We start from the raw sequence: 20,127 nt of genomic DNA on the forward strand, positions 1-20,127 counted from the left end.
ACCACAGAACTGAGGGGGTGAGGACGAAACCCAAAACCTAGAGTGATTTTATAGGAACTTGAATTTAGAGGAATTTGACATCTCATTTCAGTTTGGGAGGAGGGGAAAAAAGGTCGGTTCATCCTCAGCTGAAATTTTAGGCAGGTTAAGTAAGACGTAGAAGACATAGAAAAGTGTCTCTCCTTTACAAATACCAAATTCTGTAGTCAAGGCTAGGTTAAAACTTCTGCCCTGTGACTGAAACCTTTAGTACAATTCTTCATATCAAAGTTAAAATCAATACATTGGAAGTAAGAGCTGGAAAAACAAATCATAGGTTGGCAATTTTACAGTGTTTTACTCTGAGATACTTGTGAGCTATTTGCTGCTTTGGCTATACTATTTTTCATGAAGGTTGGTTAATTATTTTTGTAAGAGAAGTAATCTATGATTCAAAGATGTGCAGGTAACTGATGCTTTTCAGCAGCTTTGTATGAGTACAGATATTAAAATACTAAAGAAATTCTCATCTTTCAAACTAACTCATTGCTAAAAGTTAGAATAATTCATGCTGAAATTTCCCATAACCTTTTTAAAATGTCCTTGGAGTGCTATCAAAGAACATCTGAAAATCTATTTAGACATGTTTTCAGTATATTTAAAAATATTGTAGGTAATTATTACCTGAATGTAATATATGGAAGAGTTAGAAACTAGCTAATAGAAATAGTTAAAACCAGTGCCAAAATAGCTTCCCAAATCTACTTCAAAATTCTGGATATAAAATGAACTGTTCTTCTTAAATAGTACCCCCAAGTGGTGTTTCTTTTGTATTCTCTTCCTCCAGTATGCCAACATATGTCTCTTTTCCTTCTAAAGGGCATATAGATTGTTTTACTTCTATGGTGTATAGCTTTTTTTTTTTTTAATCCTTTGGATTGGCAGTATTGATACTGCTGTAGTCAGGTTTGAACTGGCAAACTTTCCTGGGTGGATTGTAAAGGAAATTCTTTCTATGCTATGCTGTGGTCTTTGGTACAGTTCTTTACCACTATTTATGGAAGAGAGAAAAAATAATCTCAACTAAATTACACTTTGTGCATTTTAGTCAGCAGAGGGAGCCAATATAAACCCTATGGCAATCATAGAACATTTTTCAGCTGCCAACAAATAATGTTTACACATTGGAAGGAGAGTTCATAAGGTATTTTATAGTGTGTACTGAATGATACATAAATTTTAAGGGGAACAGATGTGAAAACATAGGAATTTTTCCTTTAATTTAGTAACCTTGTTCCAATGGAGGCCAATACCAGATTGTTCAGATGAAGAAATGATGCTCTCATCAGGCTCGTTTGTGCTAACATCTGAAAATTATAAATAGAGAGACTGTGAAGTAGTAGTAGTGGAATCTTAATTCTCCATTGAAATGTTTTTGGTGGAAATGTCAACTTTTTTATTAGGATACAATGGAAAACTGTAAATATTCCAGTTAAAAATAAGGACCACTCCTCCAAAGTGGTATATATAGTTGCAAAAGAAAATTTCAATACTGTAAATACATAGTGTTTATATCCTGAAATGTAAAGACTTTTGTCCTAAGTAATAGAACTCTTTTCCTCATCTTTTCATACTTGTGTACTGTGGCCATATTTCTTCTCAAATGTTAAAAACAAAAAAAGCTGCTTTTTATCCTTTTCTTTATGCTTTGGGGTAGGTGTGAACACTTGATTCACCTACATCTTTGTTTACACTTTTTTACTTTTTTTTAAAAAAAATCAATGCATGCCATCCTAGGTTTTCACTTGTAAGACTAGTGTCATTAGGTTTGTCGTCTCCAAAATTCCATATGTTACTGCAGCTTTGGACACTGTGCTTCTGTTCTGACATTGTATCAGAGGAAAGCTTCCTGTCTTCAGTTACTTTTTTTTAATCCTCACATGTAAAGAAATTTAAATAAATTTATAGTGTTCTAGGGATCAGCCTGTTACATAGAGTGATTTGGGGCATTCATAGTATGTGTGAGAATATTTGTGTATGTAGCCGAGAGTCATAATAGCAATGTTTAGCTGGGCACCAAGGAAAAAAATATTTTAAAAGGCTTAAATGGGCTAGGAAAGGTATTCTTCTTAGCCCTCTGCAACCTGAGGATAAGGAGAGTCTTGTCTGGGGATGATACAAGACCCTAAAATCAGCCTCTGGAAATCCCCTTTTCTGTGTGTTTCTTCCAATTCAGGTGATGCTTTTCAGTGCCTCAGCCAGCGAGGATTAAGGCTTGTGTGAGGGGGAGTCAGTGAGTCTGTAGCCAGATGAGATGGATGTGGAGAGTCATGGACTGGTGTGTCAGTCCCTGTTGACTGAGGACATTTTATCTCCTGTCATTTAACAGCATGTATGAGTCAGAGGGAATTTGTGGGTTCCTGGGTGCTTTGAGATAATAGTAATGAGGTGGAGATCCATGCAGCTTTCTTCTGTAGGTGTCAAATGATGAAATAGATTTTGTTGTCATTGGGTTTTTTGTAACTTCTCTTGCTATGTGGATCCATGCTTGTCCCATCTCTTGATGATACCACTGCATCCCAGCAGTAGTTGTACCCACATCTCAGGCATGTGTGTGGAAGTGGCACAGACTGTATGTGTTGGTTGTGACACCCGGCTCAATAAGCAGTGTGAGCAGTGTGCATCACATCAAGTTCCAGGTGCTGCTGCCTCTGGGATGGTGTTTGGGGTGTTGGTTGTGAGCAATGCATCAGTCCCAAGGAGCTGCCCTCCTGAGAGGAGGTGGTCCTCCTCTCAGGGAGCAGTGAACAGGAGCAGGGACACCTGAACTAGATCCCCCTCCCATGTTAAGAAAAAGAGCAGCAGTGTTACTTTGTTAGAGTATTCTGATATGAATTTATTCCTGAAACTGAAATTTGACTTAGTGTTATGAGTAGAGGGCCTGGCTAGTTCAGGTGGAACTTGCTTCAGTCTTGCAAACGTCTACCCGAGTTGTGAACCTTGTATTATTGTCCTGGTTCTGGCTAGGATAGAGTTAATTTTCACCAGGAGCCAGGACAGGTGAGCCAAGCTGGCCAGAGGCTATTCCATACCATGGGACGTCATGCTCGCCATAAAAGGGGGCCAGTCAGGGAGGGGGGTTCAGCGGAGCTGGGTCGGTGGGATTGGTAAATTGCTTTCTGTTATCACCCATTGTGAATATCTGTTATCAGTGCTGTTGTTGATTGTTTCCCTCTCCCTTGCTGTCCCAGTAACCTGCCCTTACCCCAACCCTCGAGGCTTTGCCGTTGTTTTTCCCATTCTCCTCCCCATCCGCCAGGAGAGGGGTGAGCGAGCGGTGCGCGGTGCTCAGCTGCCAGCTGGGGCTAAACCACATCAGTTATTCACTGTTTTCCAAGTTGTGGTGCATAAATCATGCCATATTAAGTAGAGCTTCTCTGCTCCGAGGACCATCACTGTATTCTTCATTATTTTTAGTTGAGAATTTGACAGCAAAGGGCATCAGAAGGTCTGTGAGATTTTTTTTTTGTAGTAGTCCATGGTCTAGAAAGTTTGGAAGCCGCTAGTGTATCTTTTATTACAAAGACTACATAAAAAAACTTTCAAATTTTGTCATACTTTGTCTCATCCAGCCAAAAAAAAAAAAAAATCTAACAATGCTTTTCAGAATAAAGCAGTTAAATCTATTTGAGGCAATATTTAAATTGGGCAGGGGGAAAAAAAATTGAAAAATGTCTACAAGTGTATTAGGAAGTCTAGGGTGCTTAAAAATGAAAGAATTCCTATTGCCACAGAAAGAGAAGTCTGAGTCCTGTCATCTCTGTCATTATAACTGATATCTGAGTAGCAGTGTTGCTTTTTCTTTGCTGTTCCAAAGCATCTGTATGGTTTTCCCTTAAATGTGATGATTTCAGTGTTTTGTTTGGGTTTTTTTTTCACAAACACTTTGATTAGGTTAAAAATACCCCAAACAGAAATAACCTTTCTTGCTGTAATTGGTGGACTGAAGACTGAAGGATCCAGAAATTAAGGTGTCTACTCTGCGAGCCTTATTGCTTGAAGTGATTTTTGCCATTTCTCCCAAAACAAATGCTTATAATACACAGTAAAGAGTGTTCTGTTGTGTGGATGATGAGCTATGTAGCTCTTTGGCATCTGAAACTGCTTGGATGGGGGTGGACGTTTACAAGTTTCATTGTCTTGGAGGTTGATGGGGACTGGCATTAGATTTTCGTTTTGATGAGCCATCTTCAAGTGGCATCATCTTCATCATTCCTGATCCGTCGGTTGAGTGTAACAGCACATTTAAAATGTTGTGGAAATGCTTTGCTATTTGTAAGTGGATTTAGAGTGCAGCTGTTTGTTTATTTATAGGGATGTTCATCAGGGCCAGAGAGTCAAAATGTACTTGGTGTGGCAAGGCTGAGTGTTGCCACATGCAGATCCTCCTGTAGAACTGGTCTTAAGTGCTGGTTTGTCTGTGAGTATAAGTACATGAGCATTATGTATTCATTACCTTAATTGCTGGCATATGCAGGACTGGCAGGAGGAATACAGAACTGCATTATGGAAAGACAGGGTGTAGTTACAGATCTTTCTGATCTGAAACCTGCTATGAATGCTGTCCTGTAAAGAGACGCTTACTGTTTGGCTGAATCCTAAGCGTATAGATAATGAAGTGATGTGAGATTGAAAAAAGTCTGCCAAGTGACTGAAGAAATGTTGAGCTTTGTGTTGAAATCACACTGTGATTTCTGCCCTCTGTGCCAGGCTGGGAAATACCGTGAAGTGCTTTTAAAGGAGCGGAGCTCCGCTTGTATTTGTCCAATTAAAACCCAGTATCTTCTGGCCACTGCGTGTTACCAAATTTGACTTATTCTTATTATGAACTAAATTGTGTGTAAATTTCATGCTAGATGGTAAGGTCACTTCGATTCCTTTCTACCTTCTCTTTTGTAATGCAGCATCAGTCAGATATGCTGATAAATCCTGGTAACTTAATTTTTTTGGGCTTCTGCGTGATGACACAATATTCAATGTTTTGCATGCCATTACTTAAAGAAAAAACTTCCTGTCCTTACATTAGACAGATGTATAAGTGCTTGATTTATGGCTACAGGAAATTTCTCTTCTGGTAGTGGTAATGACTGATCATATTCAATACAATAAAATAGTACATTTTATTTTAGTCTGCACTGAAGGAATAAATGTACATCAAATTGTGGCATCTTGGATATGTCAGTGTTTTATGCAAGACTGTTAGATTTTTTTTTCCCTGTTTGCTCAGATACATGCTTGAGAAGCCACTGTAGGTGATTTTTCATTTTATTCAAGCTTTGACTTTCCCAGCTTTATGTATATAGAAATGTTGAAATGTTTCTAATCCAGGGCATGTGCTTAGCACAGTTCAATCATTGTAATAGTGAAATCGGTGTATCAGTTTAAAGCTGCTCATATTGACACAGCAATGGAAAGAAGGGAATAAATATTAATACAACTGTAAGGCATCTTTTTTTTCCCTCTGTGTAACCCCATCCACGGCTGTGCTGGAGTTGACAGGAGCTGATGGAGCCTCTCTGGAGAATACCAAAGTGCCTCTCGGTGCCTGGCTGTAAGGAGGGCTGTTTCCATGCCGCTGCCTGTCCTTTGGGGACACCCCTAAGGCTGCGCTTTCACAGCCCGTGTGAACCGGCATAGATTCACACCTGTGTCAAAAGGGGCCCAGCCCCGTCCCACGTGCCAGCGTGTCTCTTGTTGCTGCCAGTATGCTGATAATTGACTACTGAGCTGAATTTGGCCATTTGAACATCCCCCAGTTTCCTCCCTTCTCCTGGGTTATTTCTCATCCAGATTTACCTCCCCGGCTCAGTGCACGGTGCCATGGATGCTTGTCCTGGCAGGGAGAGGGAGCTGGTGCATACGGCTGGTTTGGCAGGATGAAGAGGCTGGCAGGTTAGAGGGCTGGGGCATGACTCAATGTATTTAATGGTTCTCACACATGTTTTATTGCCACATCTGATATTACGTACTAAACCAGAATTTTGCTTCAGACAGTAATTACAATTTCAAGAATAATACAGTGGTAAGGAAAAGTACTTCTATGTCCTTATTGATACAAATGCTGTATTTAAAGGCAGTGTCCAGACTCTCTATTCCTTGCAGTGGTCTGACGAACCAGTTTTAAGCTGGAGGGTGAGGGGAGGAAAGAGAAAAGAAAGAATAGTTTCATGTCCTAAAATACTGTTGATGGGGAAAATAATAAATACATTTTCTAATGTGTAAATACAGTGTATTCTAGTCCAAAGGAGGAAAATCTCTGTGGCCTGAAGGGTCTTTCTGGCTTACTGAGGGTAGTCTCTTCAGTCAATAGGAAGAACAAATAGCTACCTGTAGAGGGTAGTTCCAAGCAGGAACCTAATTTAGCCACTCCAGGTTCCTGTGTGAGGGAGCCTGTGTCTGTCCATTGACCACCCAGTGAGCCTAAGACGATTAACCTCCCTAGGGTAATGCTGGCCTCTGTGAATACCCTCTGCCTTTCAAAACCACATGTTGGGTGGCTGACCTGCCCTGCTGACAGTGAATTAGTTACAGGGTAGGTATCATCTGCTACTTCCAGCCAGTGCAGAAATAAGGCCAGCAGGAAGAAAGGGGGTTTAATCTTCCAGGTGAGCACTTGAATAGACAATCTGTTATTTGAAAGTGTAATACCTAGTTTTGTCAAGCTGCTGCCTTTTGATTAGTAAAGGCATTTTTTTGTTAGACTGATGGATAATTGTTTTATTTGGTATTTTTCTTTTTCCTTTTTATTTTGTGTTTTTCTGCAGTGCACTAAGGAGATTCACTTGAGAGGTGTTTTCTCAATCTGCCCGCCAAGTCTCCTTCTGACTAGCAATACAAAGTTAAATGCTGCTGATGGAATTATTTTTTTTACTCCTTCAATCCATTTTGCTGCTAGTTTGGGTGCTATCTAAACTCAGGCCCCTCCTGCATGCATTGTGTCTGTATGAAACATGCTAGAAGCTAGTCTTAATTGTGCCCAGCATTTGTAGGTTACCAGAGGTTCACTTGAACTTTTTATAAAGCATTTAGTGCACTGAAGGCATCCAACTGCAATTAAAATAACTTCTGTGGGCATCTGTGAGGTTTTAAGGTTACATGCTGTTCGTGGCATCTCCCGAGTAGGAGCTAGTTATGCTGGGAGGCTTAATGTGAAGAAAATCTCAATGCGTGTTTTTTCTCTCTATGTGCTTGGTTGACTATGGGAAGGTGGAGGAGGAGGGATAGGAAAGGGCACTAGAAACGCTTTCACAATTAGCTCTCTGCCCTCAGACTTCATAGAGTTGTTTTGTGTATAACTGTAAGGATTTCCAATAAAAATCCTCTTTACAGTGTAAGAATGTCTGCTTGTCTCCCCAAGACATGGACCCTCCAAAAAAGTGGCTTAGTGAGAGTGTTTTACTGGTGTCTCTGGAGAATTGCTGGTACATATGTCTGGCATGGCCTGACCAGAAACGTATGGGGATGTGCAGGAAATCAGAAATCTGCAACTTGCAGTAGATGTGGTGGAGAGTGGCCTCTGCATGAAGAGCAAGCCTGTCACATCTCAAATACAGCCTGCCCCTGTGCTTTGTAAATTGTTTGGAAACCCCAGACCAAGACCATGAATCCTTAAATGCCCAATAGGCCAAAATTTCCCGTACACAGAAAGGTGCTGTGTGTGGGGAAAACACAGGAAAATGGTAGTCCTTAAATGAATAAACTGTACCCAAGATCAATCAAATATAGGCAGCTTAATAACCTGCCAGGGGTTTTTTGTTTGGATTTTTTGTGGGTTTTTAAGTTAATTTGATTACAGAGTTTAAAAAGTGTTGGGTTTTTTGGTATTTCTTTCACATCATTCAATTACTAAAAAAAGTCGAAGCTGTGATAAATGCCATTGTATATTGTAGTTTTGGTGATATAATTTACATATACAGTACAGTGTAGTTTGTTTGCATGGTAACTTTCAAAGTAACAGGATCAGAAAAAATGTTTCCTTTAGAAATTAATATTTTCCTGTAGCTAATCATATTTGAAGATATGATACAGAAATAAAGCAAATCTTATTGTTTGAATATTTCTGTTCTTGTGATGATTTATCTCTGTGTTTAGTGAATGGAATTTGTATAAAGTCACAGTCCTTACATTTGTTTTTCATGGTGCAGACTTAGCAGGTAAGATTCCCACTTAAATCAATAAAACTTCATTCTCTGTTTTCGTTTAGAGAGTCATTGATGCAAAACACTGGTTCTTTTTGTGGTTTTATTCTAGTTGTTCTCCAACATTGAAGATGGTGAAGGCTTACAGTTGTTTGAGCAAGGTCATCGCACTGTACACAAGCAGGAGTGTCACACCATGGAGGCAGTGAGGCTGGTGGAGTTCAACCTGAAGCAAGTGCTCACGAAGCTCATGACTCACATCTTTGGTGATGGTAGGTTCTCGCACCTTTTTTCCTGGACTGTTGATGCCTGTAGGCATCCAGACTTTTGAGAAACATTTTGCTGCATAATAAACACAGGAGGCTTAGGAGTGATGGTGACAGCTGGTATACTGAAACGGCTATGTGGGTTTTTTCTAATGAGAGTTACAGTAATTTTAGGAGTCTTCATTCATATCCTTTACTGTTACATTTTTGTCTTAAATTTGGTCAGAGTTCCATCCCAATGTCTTTTCATGTCAGAGTAACTGGCTATTGATTGACCTTTCAGCTGTAATCTATATTTTATATGTTATTATTCTTTAATACTATTATATCCACACCTTATAAAATTATTGAGCGCAGCCCAAGAGGCCACACTCTCTTCTCACGGTTTTCCTAAATACTGACATGCACAACACTGTTGAATCATCAGTTTTGTGAAGAGGTTTTGGTATGCAGTGTGTCAGGGTAACATAGTAGGCAGGAGTACAGGCAGGGACGTGTGCCAGGTGCTCGTCTGGCAGAAGCCATGTGTTGGAGAGGACGCAATGTACCTTTCGGTGTGGGTGCTGCAAGGAGAGATGGCTCCAACTCCAGCACAAAGTCGTGTGGGACTCCCTTTGTTTCATACTCATGGGCATCCTGTGTCCCTGGAGGGACAGAGCGTGGCTGCGGCATCGCACCTGGGGCCGCATCAGAGCTGGGCGCCGCTGGGGAGCGTGCGGGGTGATGATCACATCTCGCACCCACAGCGTGGAGCTTGACAGGAGAAGGGGTATGTATGTGCATGTGCTGCTTTGCTGCATACATGTTCAAAGTGCCGTCAGTGTTTTCCTTGTGCAAATAAATTAAACCTTGCAGCTGAGGTAGGTGGTGTTTGCTAAGTTTGCACCAAGATGAAAAATAATTGTTGTTTGGTACTTAGAGTGGAATGAGGAAGGGTAATGAATGTCTACGTATATGAATGAAATATCCTCTCCTCAGAAATACCTGCTTTTGGTTTGAGGAGTTGAATTTATAAATGGCCTGAGTTAAAATTGCTACGTTAATGCTGTTTCCTGGCAAGGAGGCTTCTCTCCTGGACTGATTCATTTTTCTGTTGAGGAGATACTGGATGGTATTAGAATGCACAGGGTATGCTGGCTACTTTCAAAGCTCTTTTAAGATGCCCACTGAATTTAGAGCGGTAGTTCCAAGAGTGGATTGATAACAGTAGCAAGTCCTATATATGACTGCTTGAATATTTGTCTGGAATTCTCAAGTTGAATTTACAGCAAGCAAAACTTTTACCAGTTTTTGTTCTATCCTACTTGGACAAAAATTTAAGTTCCTGAGTTCAGTTTTTCTCGTGGTTGTATTTTACTTAGCAGCAGCCTTTTGAAACATAGAAAATTAGGATCAAAGTGAGTAATAGTAAGAATGATATTTTTTGATCTCCCTCAGATGCTGAGGATGTTATTTAAAGTGAGCAATTTCTAGGAGTTGTTAGTGATATCTGAGACTGCAGTGACATCCTTCTCTAACTGTTGACAGATGCTACACTTTAAGCTTCAGTATGTTGGCTATTTCTACAGTCCACACAGTAGCTAGAAAGACATTAAAAAAATATTCTTAAATGATTGTACACTTATAAGTGTACAAGTGAAAGTAGGTCCTGCCTTCTTACTGTAGGGATTTTCTATTTCTATGCCCACAATGTTTTTCCTGAAGTACAAAGACAAGATATAGGTAGTGACTGAAATATAATTATCTCTTTCTCTTGTTTGGTTTTTTTTTTTTTTTGCATGGAAATGTGAAGTTCCTTCACCGCCTTCTAAGCTGTCAATACAAACTGGAAGGTAATATTCAAAGAAGCAAACTTCATGCTAGGCACTGGACCTATGAGATGGGTGCAGTGCAAGTGACCTGAGGTGCACTTAATTAAATTTGTCTTTTGACAGCTCCCATTTATTAATTTTCATTTTACTCTCTACTTTACACAATATTTTTGATTATGTTTCTGTCTCAACTCCCTTAGATTTTAACCTAAAATTTAAATGTATTTTACTGTATTTATTGCTCTTGGAGAAATTCTGTATTTTTTCTTCTTGTGAATATTCTGTAAGGCCCCATGTTCTGTTCATTCCTTTTATACTTCGCATTGGTTGTATTACAGCCTGTGCTGTCAGCAGAATATTGCAGTGAAGTTGCGCATCTTTCCTAGCAGGATAGCGTGGTCACATCTGTAGCAAGCGACTGAAATGTTGCATTGTCATACAGTCAACCATTATTCATAGGCAGATTGTTTGGATTGCAGATTAAGTCTACCATGCAAGTTAGTTTTGCATAAACTAGCTTAGGCCTGAAGTCCTGGGCTTGGGTAGCTGTGCTTCTGCAGTGCTTCTCTGGGAATTTACCAGCTCAGGTTGATGATAGATTGAGGACCTCTGCAGAAAGGTCAGAGCACTGACCTGTCGTTTGTTTGTTTGTTTTGTTGTGTTGTTCTAATTTAGTTTTCATAATATTTAATGAGACAATTTTGCTTTACTGGACTCATCCCACACTACCTATATACTTTAGTGTTGACTGTACGTGCCAATAAATAATATAACAAGTTGCTTAAAGATCACTAGGCTCTCATGAGGAAGGTCAAAAATCTGCACCTAGGTTTATTCCCAAGGTTTGTCTTTTTATTTCTTCCTGGCTTTGCTGACTGGCAAAAAGGAATGATGGATATTAGAGAGGGGGAAAGATCTGGAGCATGCAATCAATTGTCTTAAATACTTGACAATGTAAGAGAGTTCTTCTTATGACACTTCCTAGTGGTATGCCATGTCTGATTTTGTATTCTACAAGTGATGGACTTTCAGTTTCTTTCATGGGATTTTGCTGTCAGGAAGCTATTTCAAATATTATGTCTGGAGATTACCTTTCTTAGTTTTCTTCTATTACCTCCAGATACAGTGCACACTTAAAATCCACTAATTTAACTTACACCTCCATCTCCACCTGCAGATCTGTCAGTGTAGGACGACTATTCCATCTCATTTTAGCTATCTTGTAGCGAGGCTTTCCAAGGTTAGCTGTCTTAGCTTTCCTCATACAGTCAATCAGTTTTTCCCAACTCCAGTTCTTTTTCTACTCTTCTGTAGTTTGCCAAAAGGTTTCTGGACCCTGAGAGATTCAGAAGTAATCTTACTATAGCAAGTAGAAAAGAATGACTGTGTACTGGTTCTGTGATTTGTTGCTTTACATTAAATGGCCCAAAATTCACTGCTGTCCCATATTTATCTACTCAATTCCTAGGCACCGGGAGGGTAAGTAATGCTGTGCTTTGACTGATGGTTCTGCCGCTGCTGGTTCTCACTGAACAGCCACTGGATGTCTTTTAAATCAAACACATTGTCCTGCTCTTTCTTCTTAACTCTCTTGTACTGATATCTCCTTCGAGTGCATGGAGATCTATGAGTGTAAGGAGTTAAAAAAAAAAAAAATGTATTGAGGACATAATGGTCTGGCTAATAATAATGTAAGCTAACATAGGTTTACGTACAGCCAGCTCCTGTCTGCTGCAAGTGAGATGAATTAGCTGAAGCAATGAAGTGCAGAGTACTTAAAAAATCGACACACCCCTCAAGTGGCCGTGGCTTGATCCCTTCTGTGCTCCCCAGCTCCCCCCCGCACCTCTCTCTTTTTTTTTTTTTCTCCCATAGACGCCTTCTCTAAAAATAATCCTCACAGCAACAAAGAGAATTTCTGGTCAGTGAAGACCATCTGGGTCTCTGGCTTTGTTGCTTCTGTGCTGTAGCGTAGCAATAGGCTGCTTTAATGTGTTGGGTGTTTTTTTTCATTTTCTTTCTTTTTTTAGTGCCTTTGGTCAAGCCTTTTTCATTACAAGACTCAATTAGATGGGCTCTGACAGATACTTGTTTAGCTTAATAACTGATAACACCATTACTTTGGAGTGCAGGCTATGACCAATTCCTTACCTGGGTCCAGTACTCAGAAATAACAATAACTATTCACTTTTTCTGTACTCACTGGAGATGCGACACGTGAGTTATTAACGGACGTGTACCCGCTGGAAGGACTCCCGTGAGCGCTGTGGGGCTGTGAAACGAGCAGGTGTCCTCTGCTCATACAAATCACCTCTTTGAACTACTTTGGGCAATTACTGAGTTTGTATCCAGTGATCAGTCTTTAGTTAGATTCAGCATTGTGCTCTTTTAAGTGCTTTTGTGTTTAAAGACAGATAAGCATTTCTTGGCCTCCTAAAATTTCTAGAAAAGATCATTTTTGCCAGTGTTTCATAGGCTGTATGTGAAGAAATAAATTAGGTCTAATCAGGTAAATTATATAGTACTATAGAAAGCCTAATCCTTGTAATCCTTTTAAGTCTTTAGTGGTTTAATTTGCTGAGTATGAGCAATGCCCTTTATTCCTCGGGAATATATTGAGCACCAAGACAATATTTTGTATCTAAATAATAAATGTACCCATTTATTCTGTGACAGTCTATAGAAATGCAGTTAGAAGGCTTGATCTTGCCAAAGGCTGAGCACCCTCTACTTTACTGAAAAGTCTTCCAGAGCCAAAAGTCTGAAAGAACACTTGAATATAAACTACAGAAGTATTCCCATTTGTCCTGGCTATTGCATGAATAAAATTGTTGTGGTATATGAGATTAACTATTAATTTAGAGAACAGAATCAAGGTGAGAGTTGTTTCTTCATTGTGAATTTCTTGGTTTACTCAGATTTGTGTTTACTTATTTGCATTTAAAACATATGCTTCTTAATTGCTAATATGCATTAAAATTCAAAATTAAAAAGCTTTAGATTATTTTTTACCTTGAAAAATTTATTTTAATTAAGAACAAAAGGCAGAGAAATTCTTTTTTCCTAGAGCTTCATTTTGAAGTAATCAGAGGATTAAAAAGAAACCCTTGTCTGAATGTTGTTACTGAACAAAAAACTACTTGAATATTCAATGTCATTCTTGCTGCAGTTGCAAATTTTGCTAACTGAATGAAGACATTTTATATGTGCATGGATTTACACTGAATGCAGAGCTGTACAGCCCTAGGACTAAAAATGCATTTATACCAAGATTGGGGAATTAAAAAATGTTTTCCACACACCATACTGTTGTATACACATGACTTTTTTCATCTATGTATTTTTTATTGTTATGCAGACAAAAAAAAAGTGATTGCTCTAAGTCACAGTGCAGTTATGAATGGTATAATTGCTAATGCTTCTAGTCTTCTGAATTCTGTGCATAAAATTATCAAAATGCCTTTTTATCATTCATATAACTTCCTGAAGTTGATTTTTAAGATATAAAAGAAAATCTAGAAATACCAATGTGTTTGTTTTGAAACTTGCCTTTCCCTTTGAAAATTCATATCATCAAGAAAAGTTCCCTGTAACTATTAGTTATTTTATGCTTTGGTTATGTATGTACGCTGTTGTTGTAACTTATTGTTTCAGTTCCTGTAGCTGCATTTAATGTTTCGGAAGTAATCAAAGAAAATCTAATTCCTGAGGCTATAAGAAACGTTTTAATTTCAAAAACACTTGGTATAAATCATACCACTTCATGTTTTAAGTTCCTTTTATGAAACAAAACCAAAAAAGCCTGAAAATCAAACCAGGGCTGTTAACAGTTACCATCACCCAAACAACCTTTGCTGTGCTTTTTTTATTTCCAAAACTGTACCTGCCTGGTTGTTTATGATCCTGACACTGATTAACATTTGGCTCAACTGAAGGGAAAGATGGGCTTGGGGTTAAGGCATTAGCCCACAAAATTTGCAGTTCAATTCTCTTTTGAGTTTTTTACAGTTTGTGTTTCTGAGACATTTTTCCCAACACCTAATGGCTAGAAAAAATTCTTAGGCGAACGAAAGCTTGTGTAAATGATTACAAGAACTAAAACTCATCAAATGTAACAAGAGCCTTGACAACACCTCCCCTTTTGGCAGCACTGCAGATCTTGCCCTCTTCTGGCTCCGTTGCTCTTCTATGCCGGGAGTTTCCCTGCTCTGCAGAGGGGTACTTCAGAGGTGCTGAGCTGGGGAGGAGGGGACCTACCCAGCGGCGCCTCTCATACTTCACATCCACACAAAGTTAAACTCTTGTCTCCTGCATCCAGAATACTCTGTGTGCGTTGGTATATAGTATACCTTAATAATGTACAACTCTGTATATTTATATTTGTGTGTATTAATAGCTATTTTTAACTTTCATATTTAAACATACACAGAAAGAATAGCTTTGTATTTTAAATAGGTCCTGATGAAAAAAAATTACTTGCCTAGCTGATCTATAAAATACTAAGTAAAAATTAAAGACTTAGCTTTTCCTGTGAGGAGCAGTTAGTCATTTCCTAGTGCAAAGAATAACAAAATCACTGACTTTCCCGTGATCTTGGCTCATTTTTGTTCCATGCCAGGTGGTTGCTAGAGTTTGACAAATGATTGATTTGGTTTCAAAGGGTGCTTGAATTGCACAAATCTTTTTTCATATTAGAAAAGACATGGTCATTTTTTCCACAAGTTTTAAGATTTATCGCCTTGCACAAATGTTGTAAATTAGTTTGTTTCCTATTTATTTTCTTTGGATTGCTGTAATTGGTGTCATTAGTTGAAGGGCAAGTTTTACAGATGATTAGAGGGATGGCCTTTTAAGCATACACCCTTCATATTTATTTATTTTTTTGAACACTGCTACAGGACTGCAAGTCAGATGGGTAGACTGCTACTTCCCGTTTACTCACCCTTCCTTTGAGATGGAGATCAACTTCCAAGGAGAGTGGCTGGAGGTCCTGGGTTGTGGGGTCATGGAGCAACAGCTGGTTAACTCAGGTACTGAAACTCCTTTGCTTCACTGACATCTCTATTAGCAAACCCTTCCAGCGCAATCAGCTTCACAGTCTGAAATGCCCCCTTCTCCCCTGGTGAGCACAGACCTCTGTTCGTGGCAGCTGCCACAAATAATCCTTAGCTAGAATGCAGCCCTTGCATGCTGTGATTTGAGCGAAGCAATTGAGCGAGCGATCTGGAGTTTGCAAATGGAAAGCTTGCCTTTTATTTCATGCAGTTAGGAGACGGACAGATGTCAGCTTTAAGAGAAGCTGATGAATTGGGGTATGCAGGGTTTTTTTTTTCTCTTCCAAGAGATGTCAAGTGCATTCATAGTTATGATTTAAAAGTATCGTGAGCAAATAGCATCCCCTAATATTTGGCATACCAGAGTGCTCCTGTGTCTCTAAAGTATAGAAAGAGGAATGTGATGTCTTTCATATTGCTATTTGATGGCTGGGTAAATGGTAGGTTGCTTTTTGGTGTTGTTTTGTTGCTTTTCTACTCAGGTTGGTTATTTATGAGGTTGTAAATTGCATTAAGAGCAACATCATTTATTTTAATTGAAATTATTACAGAGCAATGTCACCTGACAATTTTGCTTTCTAAAATGTACACATAAGTATAAAAGAAAAAGAGGAGAAATTGGTGGGGTTTTTCTGATTATTTTTACATGGAGAACTTTACATGCTTGTTTTTTCATTAGCTGAGAACAGGCAATTCTTTGTAAGCACAGGGCAGGCTGCACGTGCTCAGACCTCTATCATTCAGTATTTTCTAGTACTTTTTATTAGGTATGACAGCCTTTTGGAATATGATCCGTTTAATTCTCACAAATGTGTTTTTGGATAGCAAAGTTATCCTCAGTCGATTTTTTTTTTTTGTAGTTGGTTTCCTAAGCTATTTTTGTATTTTCATGTGCTTGAAGTTCTTTTTGTTGAAGTCCAAATATCATAACTATGAATGGCTCAGTTTTGGCCCCAGTTGCTTGGCACTGGTTGTTTTCCTCAAAGTTTGCATGTATTTTAAGGGGATCATTTTCCTTTTAAAAAGAAATCCTCTTCCAGAGTTTCTCCCCAATGGATTAATGGTTTATGCTAATATTCTTTCTCAGGTTATTATGTACATGATGTGGTAAATACAATACAGCTTCTGATCAGTCTCAGAAGTGAAAGACTACTCTGTAATATTATTTCCATCAGATGTAACACACCAATGGCTGGGCTTTCTTCTTGAAAAGCTTTTATGTTGCTCAGTTCTTATGTTTAGGTTCCTTTAATCTGTGTGAGAAGAGCTATGTGGCCTCAAAACATTACAATATTCGTGTGTGTGTGAATGAATGTACATGAAACACCGATGGCTTCTGCAGTGGTCAAAGTTTTCAATTTATTCTACCTGAGCTCTTTTTCACCTTTCTGAGCTATGTTCTTCAAAATTACATCCTTTCTGCACCAAAACTCTCCTAACTATTCATTGTAATTCTAATCTTGCAAGAACTCATGAATTTAGTAATTCAAGTCTAGATTTTGAATGACTTTTAGACTTGTATTATTAAAACAAACAAACAAACAGATTCTTTCACTTTATTAGTAAGATATTTGTAGACGGTGCAAACTCAGTTGTGGAAGTGCTAATCATTTTTCACTTCATTTAAAGAGAGAATTGTACTTTGTGTCACCACAGTTTTGTTCTTCTATTCCTTCCAGTATCTCTGCAAAAACACTTGTCTACAAAAGCTAAGTCTAATGTATCTCAATGTGATTTTATCGAAGCATTGAATCTGTTCACAAGTGAGGACAAAGTGTGGCTAATCACTGTGTTGGCTAACAATTAGATTACTTGGTTTAAAGTAACAATGAGGACAAGGTAGTTCACATTTTCAGTCAGGTAAGGAGTCAAACACCAGTCTTCCTTGCCTACTGCTGCTCTAAGTATTCTCTTCTTTAATCCTCTTTTGCAATGATTTAAAACCCCAGTAGGTTCCTGGCATGCCCACTTGCATCTATTTATGGTGAAGCCAAGTTTGCTATTACAAACCCATAGGGGTTTTTTTTTTGTGTGTTATGGCAGCAAGCTACCTTTGCCCAAAACTGAAAATCTGCAAGTCCAGAAAGGAGATTGCCTGTGGAGAAGGAAGAAGGTGAAAGTTTTCTTTCCTAGCAGCTTCATCTTTTTTTGCTAGCAGAGCTCAAGTGCCTTCCAAAGCCATCCCACATTTGAACGATAGTAGTTTTTTAATAGCTCCTTTTTTTACCTTTAGAATATCCTTAATGCCTCCAGTATCCGCGATCAATGGATATTATTTATTACTCTGGTTCCATGCCCCTAAATTTCTTTGAAACACCAAAGTTTCAATTTTACAGCCTTCCATTTTAAACCAGCGCAGATCAGCAAGGAATAGATTCTTCATCAAACTTGGGAAGGAGGCCTGTGACTTCCCAATAGCTCTTGCCTTGTGCCTTTTGTTCTGAATAGCGTCTGTTCATCTTTGTAGGAGGCAGTGTTATTTTCAGTCAATGGAGATTTCCAGGCAAAAGAAATTGAGGTGAGATACTCAGAAAAACAGTGGGTTATGATTTTGGGGGGTGGTTTTAGTTGTGTGTGTGTGTGGTTTTTTTGTTGTTTTTTTTTTTATCGTCACCATTTGTTCACTGCTAACAAAATTCCTTAACTACAGGTAAGTATCCCATTGCCCAGCACAAAAGCATCTAACCTCAGAGCACTGACTCACACCACAGATGTGCGCCCTCTGATGAAGGAGTAAATGCTGGTGCCTAAACCTGGATGCTATGTCTCTCTTCTTTGTGAGATGTCTAGAATAGGCACTGCAAATTTCTTGTTCCTGTCTCAATCTCTTCAGGGGCTCTACCAGAAAACAACTCAGTAGAACTGAATGAAAAAGAGAAATGTTACTCGTTTTTTGACTGGCTAAGCTGGTGCTGAAGAAATATTTCACTCTGGGTGTGCCAGTTCACCAGGCAAATGCAGAAAGATCTTTTCATGGTGCACTGCACAGCTTGCTGATTAAAAACTGGAGAAGTTGAGCTTGCAGAAATTGTCTTTTTTATATACATAATCTATACATTTCTAGTATCTTGCAGTTTGGGACTTTCATTTTATGGGTATTTTTTGCTTGATATTGACTATTAAAATATGTAATGTTTGCTGGCAAGCATTGCTTTTCCATCCATAAGACAGTATTTTCCTAAGGGAAAGGAAGACTGCTTTTACCTTCAAAATCCTCAAGTCCTTTTGTTTTGTGTGTTATTGGTTCAATATGGAAGACTGGTTTGTGAGGCAATCGGAAACAGTCACTCAAAGCAGAATTTGGATGTGCCTGGTTATCTATAGAATAGAATCATAGAATCATTTAGGTTGGAAAAGACCTTTAAGATCATCAAGTCCAACTGTTAACCTAGCACTGCCAAGTCCAACGACTAAACCACGTCCCTAAGCGCCAATATTTAAACAGGATGCTTCAGCACAGATTATTATTTTATTTTTCCTTTTAATTTTTGTTTTGTTGAAAATATGTATATTCATATGTGAATATATATGAAACACAACAAAAATGCAGAAGAACTGAAGAAGCTTTGTGGAGGGATGAAAAGACAAGGTCCATCTTGCAAAGGGGTTAGGACATTAGCCCTAAGTAGCTGTTTCTTTATATTGGCAGAAGTTGCAGGTCTTCTAATGATGACTCCCTGCCTAAAATAACCTCGCAATAGTTCCTTGGAGATTAACCTCCTCGTGCAGCAAATTGTGATGGTATTGACAGACCATATTTTTTTTTAGTCTTGAGTGAAGAATTCTGTTGTAGCTTTAATGCTCCATGCAATCAGCATTAAATTTGTTGTTATTTTCTAAAAGATGATATCCTATTGAATTTTTCTGATGCCTTCTTATGTTTTAGAAGGAGCATTTCTTTGGTTTCAACCACTTTTAAATAGAATGCGATATAGATATTTAATACATGTAAATAGAAATGCATTGGTTGTAGGGAAAAATTGTCAAATATGATCAAATGTATTGATAATACCCTTCATCACCTGCTTTCTCTGCTCTTTCTTCCTTTCAAGGACTGTGAAGCATCTCTGTGGTGTTCTTTTTTTTTCTTCTGCATGCTTCATAACAAACTAGATTTCTAGTTTCTGACATAGATCTCCACAGCACAGATGTGATAAAGAACCCAGATATGAGACGCAGCAGAACAAACCAGCACTTTTTGTTGCAACTCATTGCTTTATCGTGCGTGGACTTCCATAGTGCTTTATCTCACCCTTGAATTTTCACATTCTAAAATGTTAAACCAGATCAAGATTTGCCCAGGGAGGGACAGCCAGCCTCATTCTTAGTCATTCACTGGGTAGCAGGGATGATCCAGTCTTCTGAACCATTCAGATTTTCTGTGTTAACAGCAAGGAAGGTTTCCGTTGCCTTGGTGTGTAGATAAGCAACTAAAATTTGATAAAGACTGTAAGTGCCATTTCCATTAAAGCCAATCCAGCTTTTGAGTATTTTTTTAAGAGTTGTTTGCATTCAGCAAAATCTACTACTACTAACAAAATTGAGAATATGGTGTTATTCACGATTTTCTAACAGTGAAGTTGCTATTTTTAAAAGAAAAATATATACCCTATGACAGTGGTTTTATATAATTGTTGAAAAAATATGCAGTATTGCAGAGATGCACTGAATTGTAAGGAATGATGTTACATGTTCCCTTAAGGCTGATGGTGCTAAACTAGAGCAATTTGGTCTAATGTGAACGTAGATGATCACTATTATAATCAATGTTCAATAAAGTATAAAATCTAACTTATTGTACTGTTTAACTTTTCTTTTT

General features: G+C 38.5%; 1 protein-coding gene across 7 annotated transcripts in view; it reads left to right on the top strand.

Annotated features, from left to right (window-relative positions):
* Nucleotides 1-20,127, top strand: part of FARS2 (phenylalanyl-tRNA synthetase 2, mitochondrial) — a 251,593-nt gene that overhangs the window by 62,741 nt on the left and 168,725 nt on the right. For all 7 annotated transcript variants that reach the window (XM_054818758.1, XM_054818757.1, XM_054818764.1 and 4 more), the window contains 2 exons: nt 8,290-8,449; nt 15,153-15,284. In XM_054818758.1, the coding sequence (XP_054674733.1) occupies nt 8,290-8,449; nt 15,153-15,284 (292 nt within the window). The remainder of the gene's footprint in view (nt 1-8,289; nt 8,450-15,152; nt 15,285-20,127) is intronic.

This window comes from Grus americana, chromosome 2 (assembly GCF_028858705.1).
Source record: "Grus americana isolate bGruAme1 chromosome 2, bGruAme1.mat, whole genome shotgun sequence".
Classification (NCBI taxonomy): Eukaryota; Metazoa; Chordata; class Aves; order Gruiformes; family Gruidae; genus Grus; species Grus americana.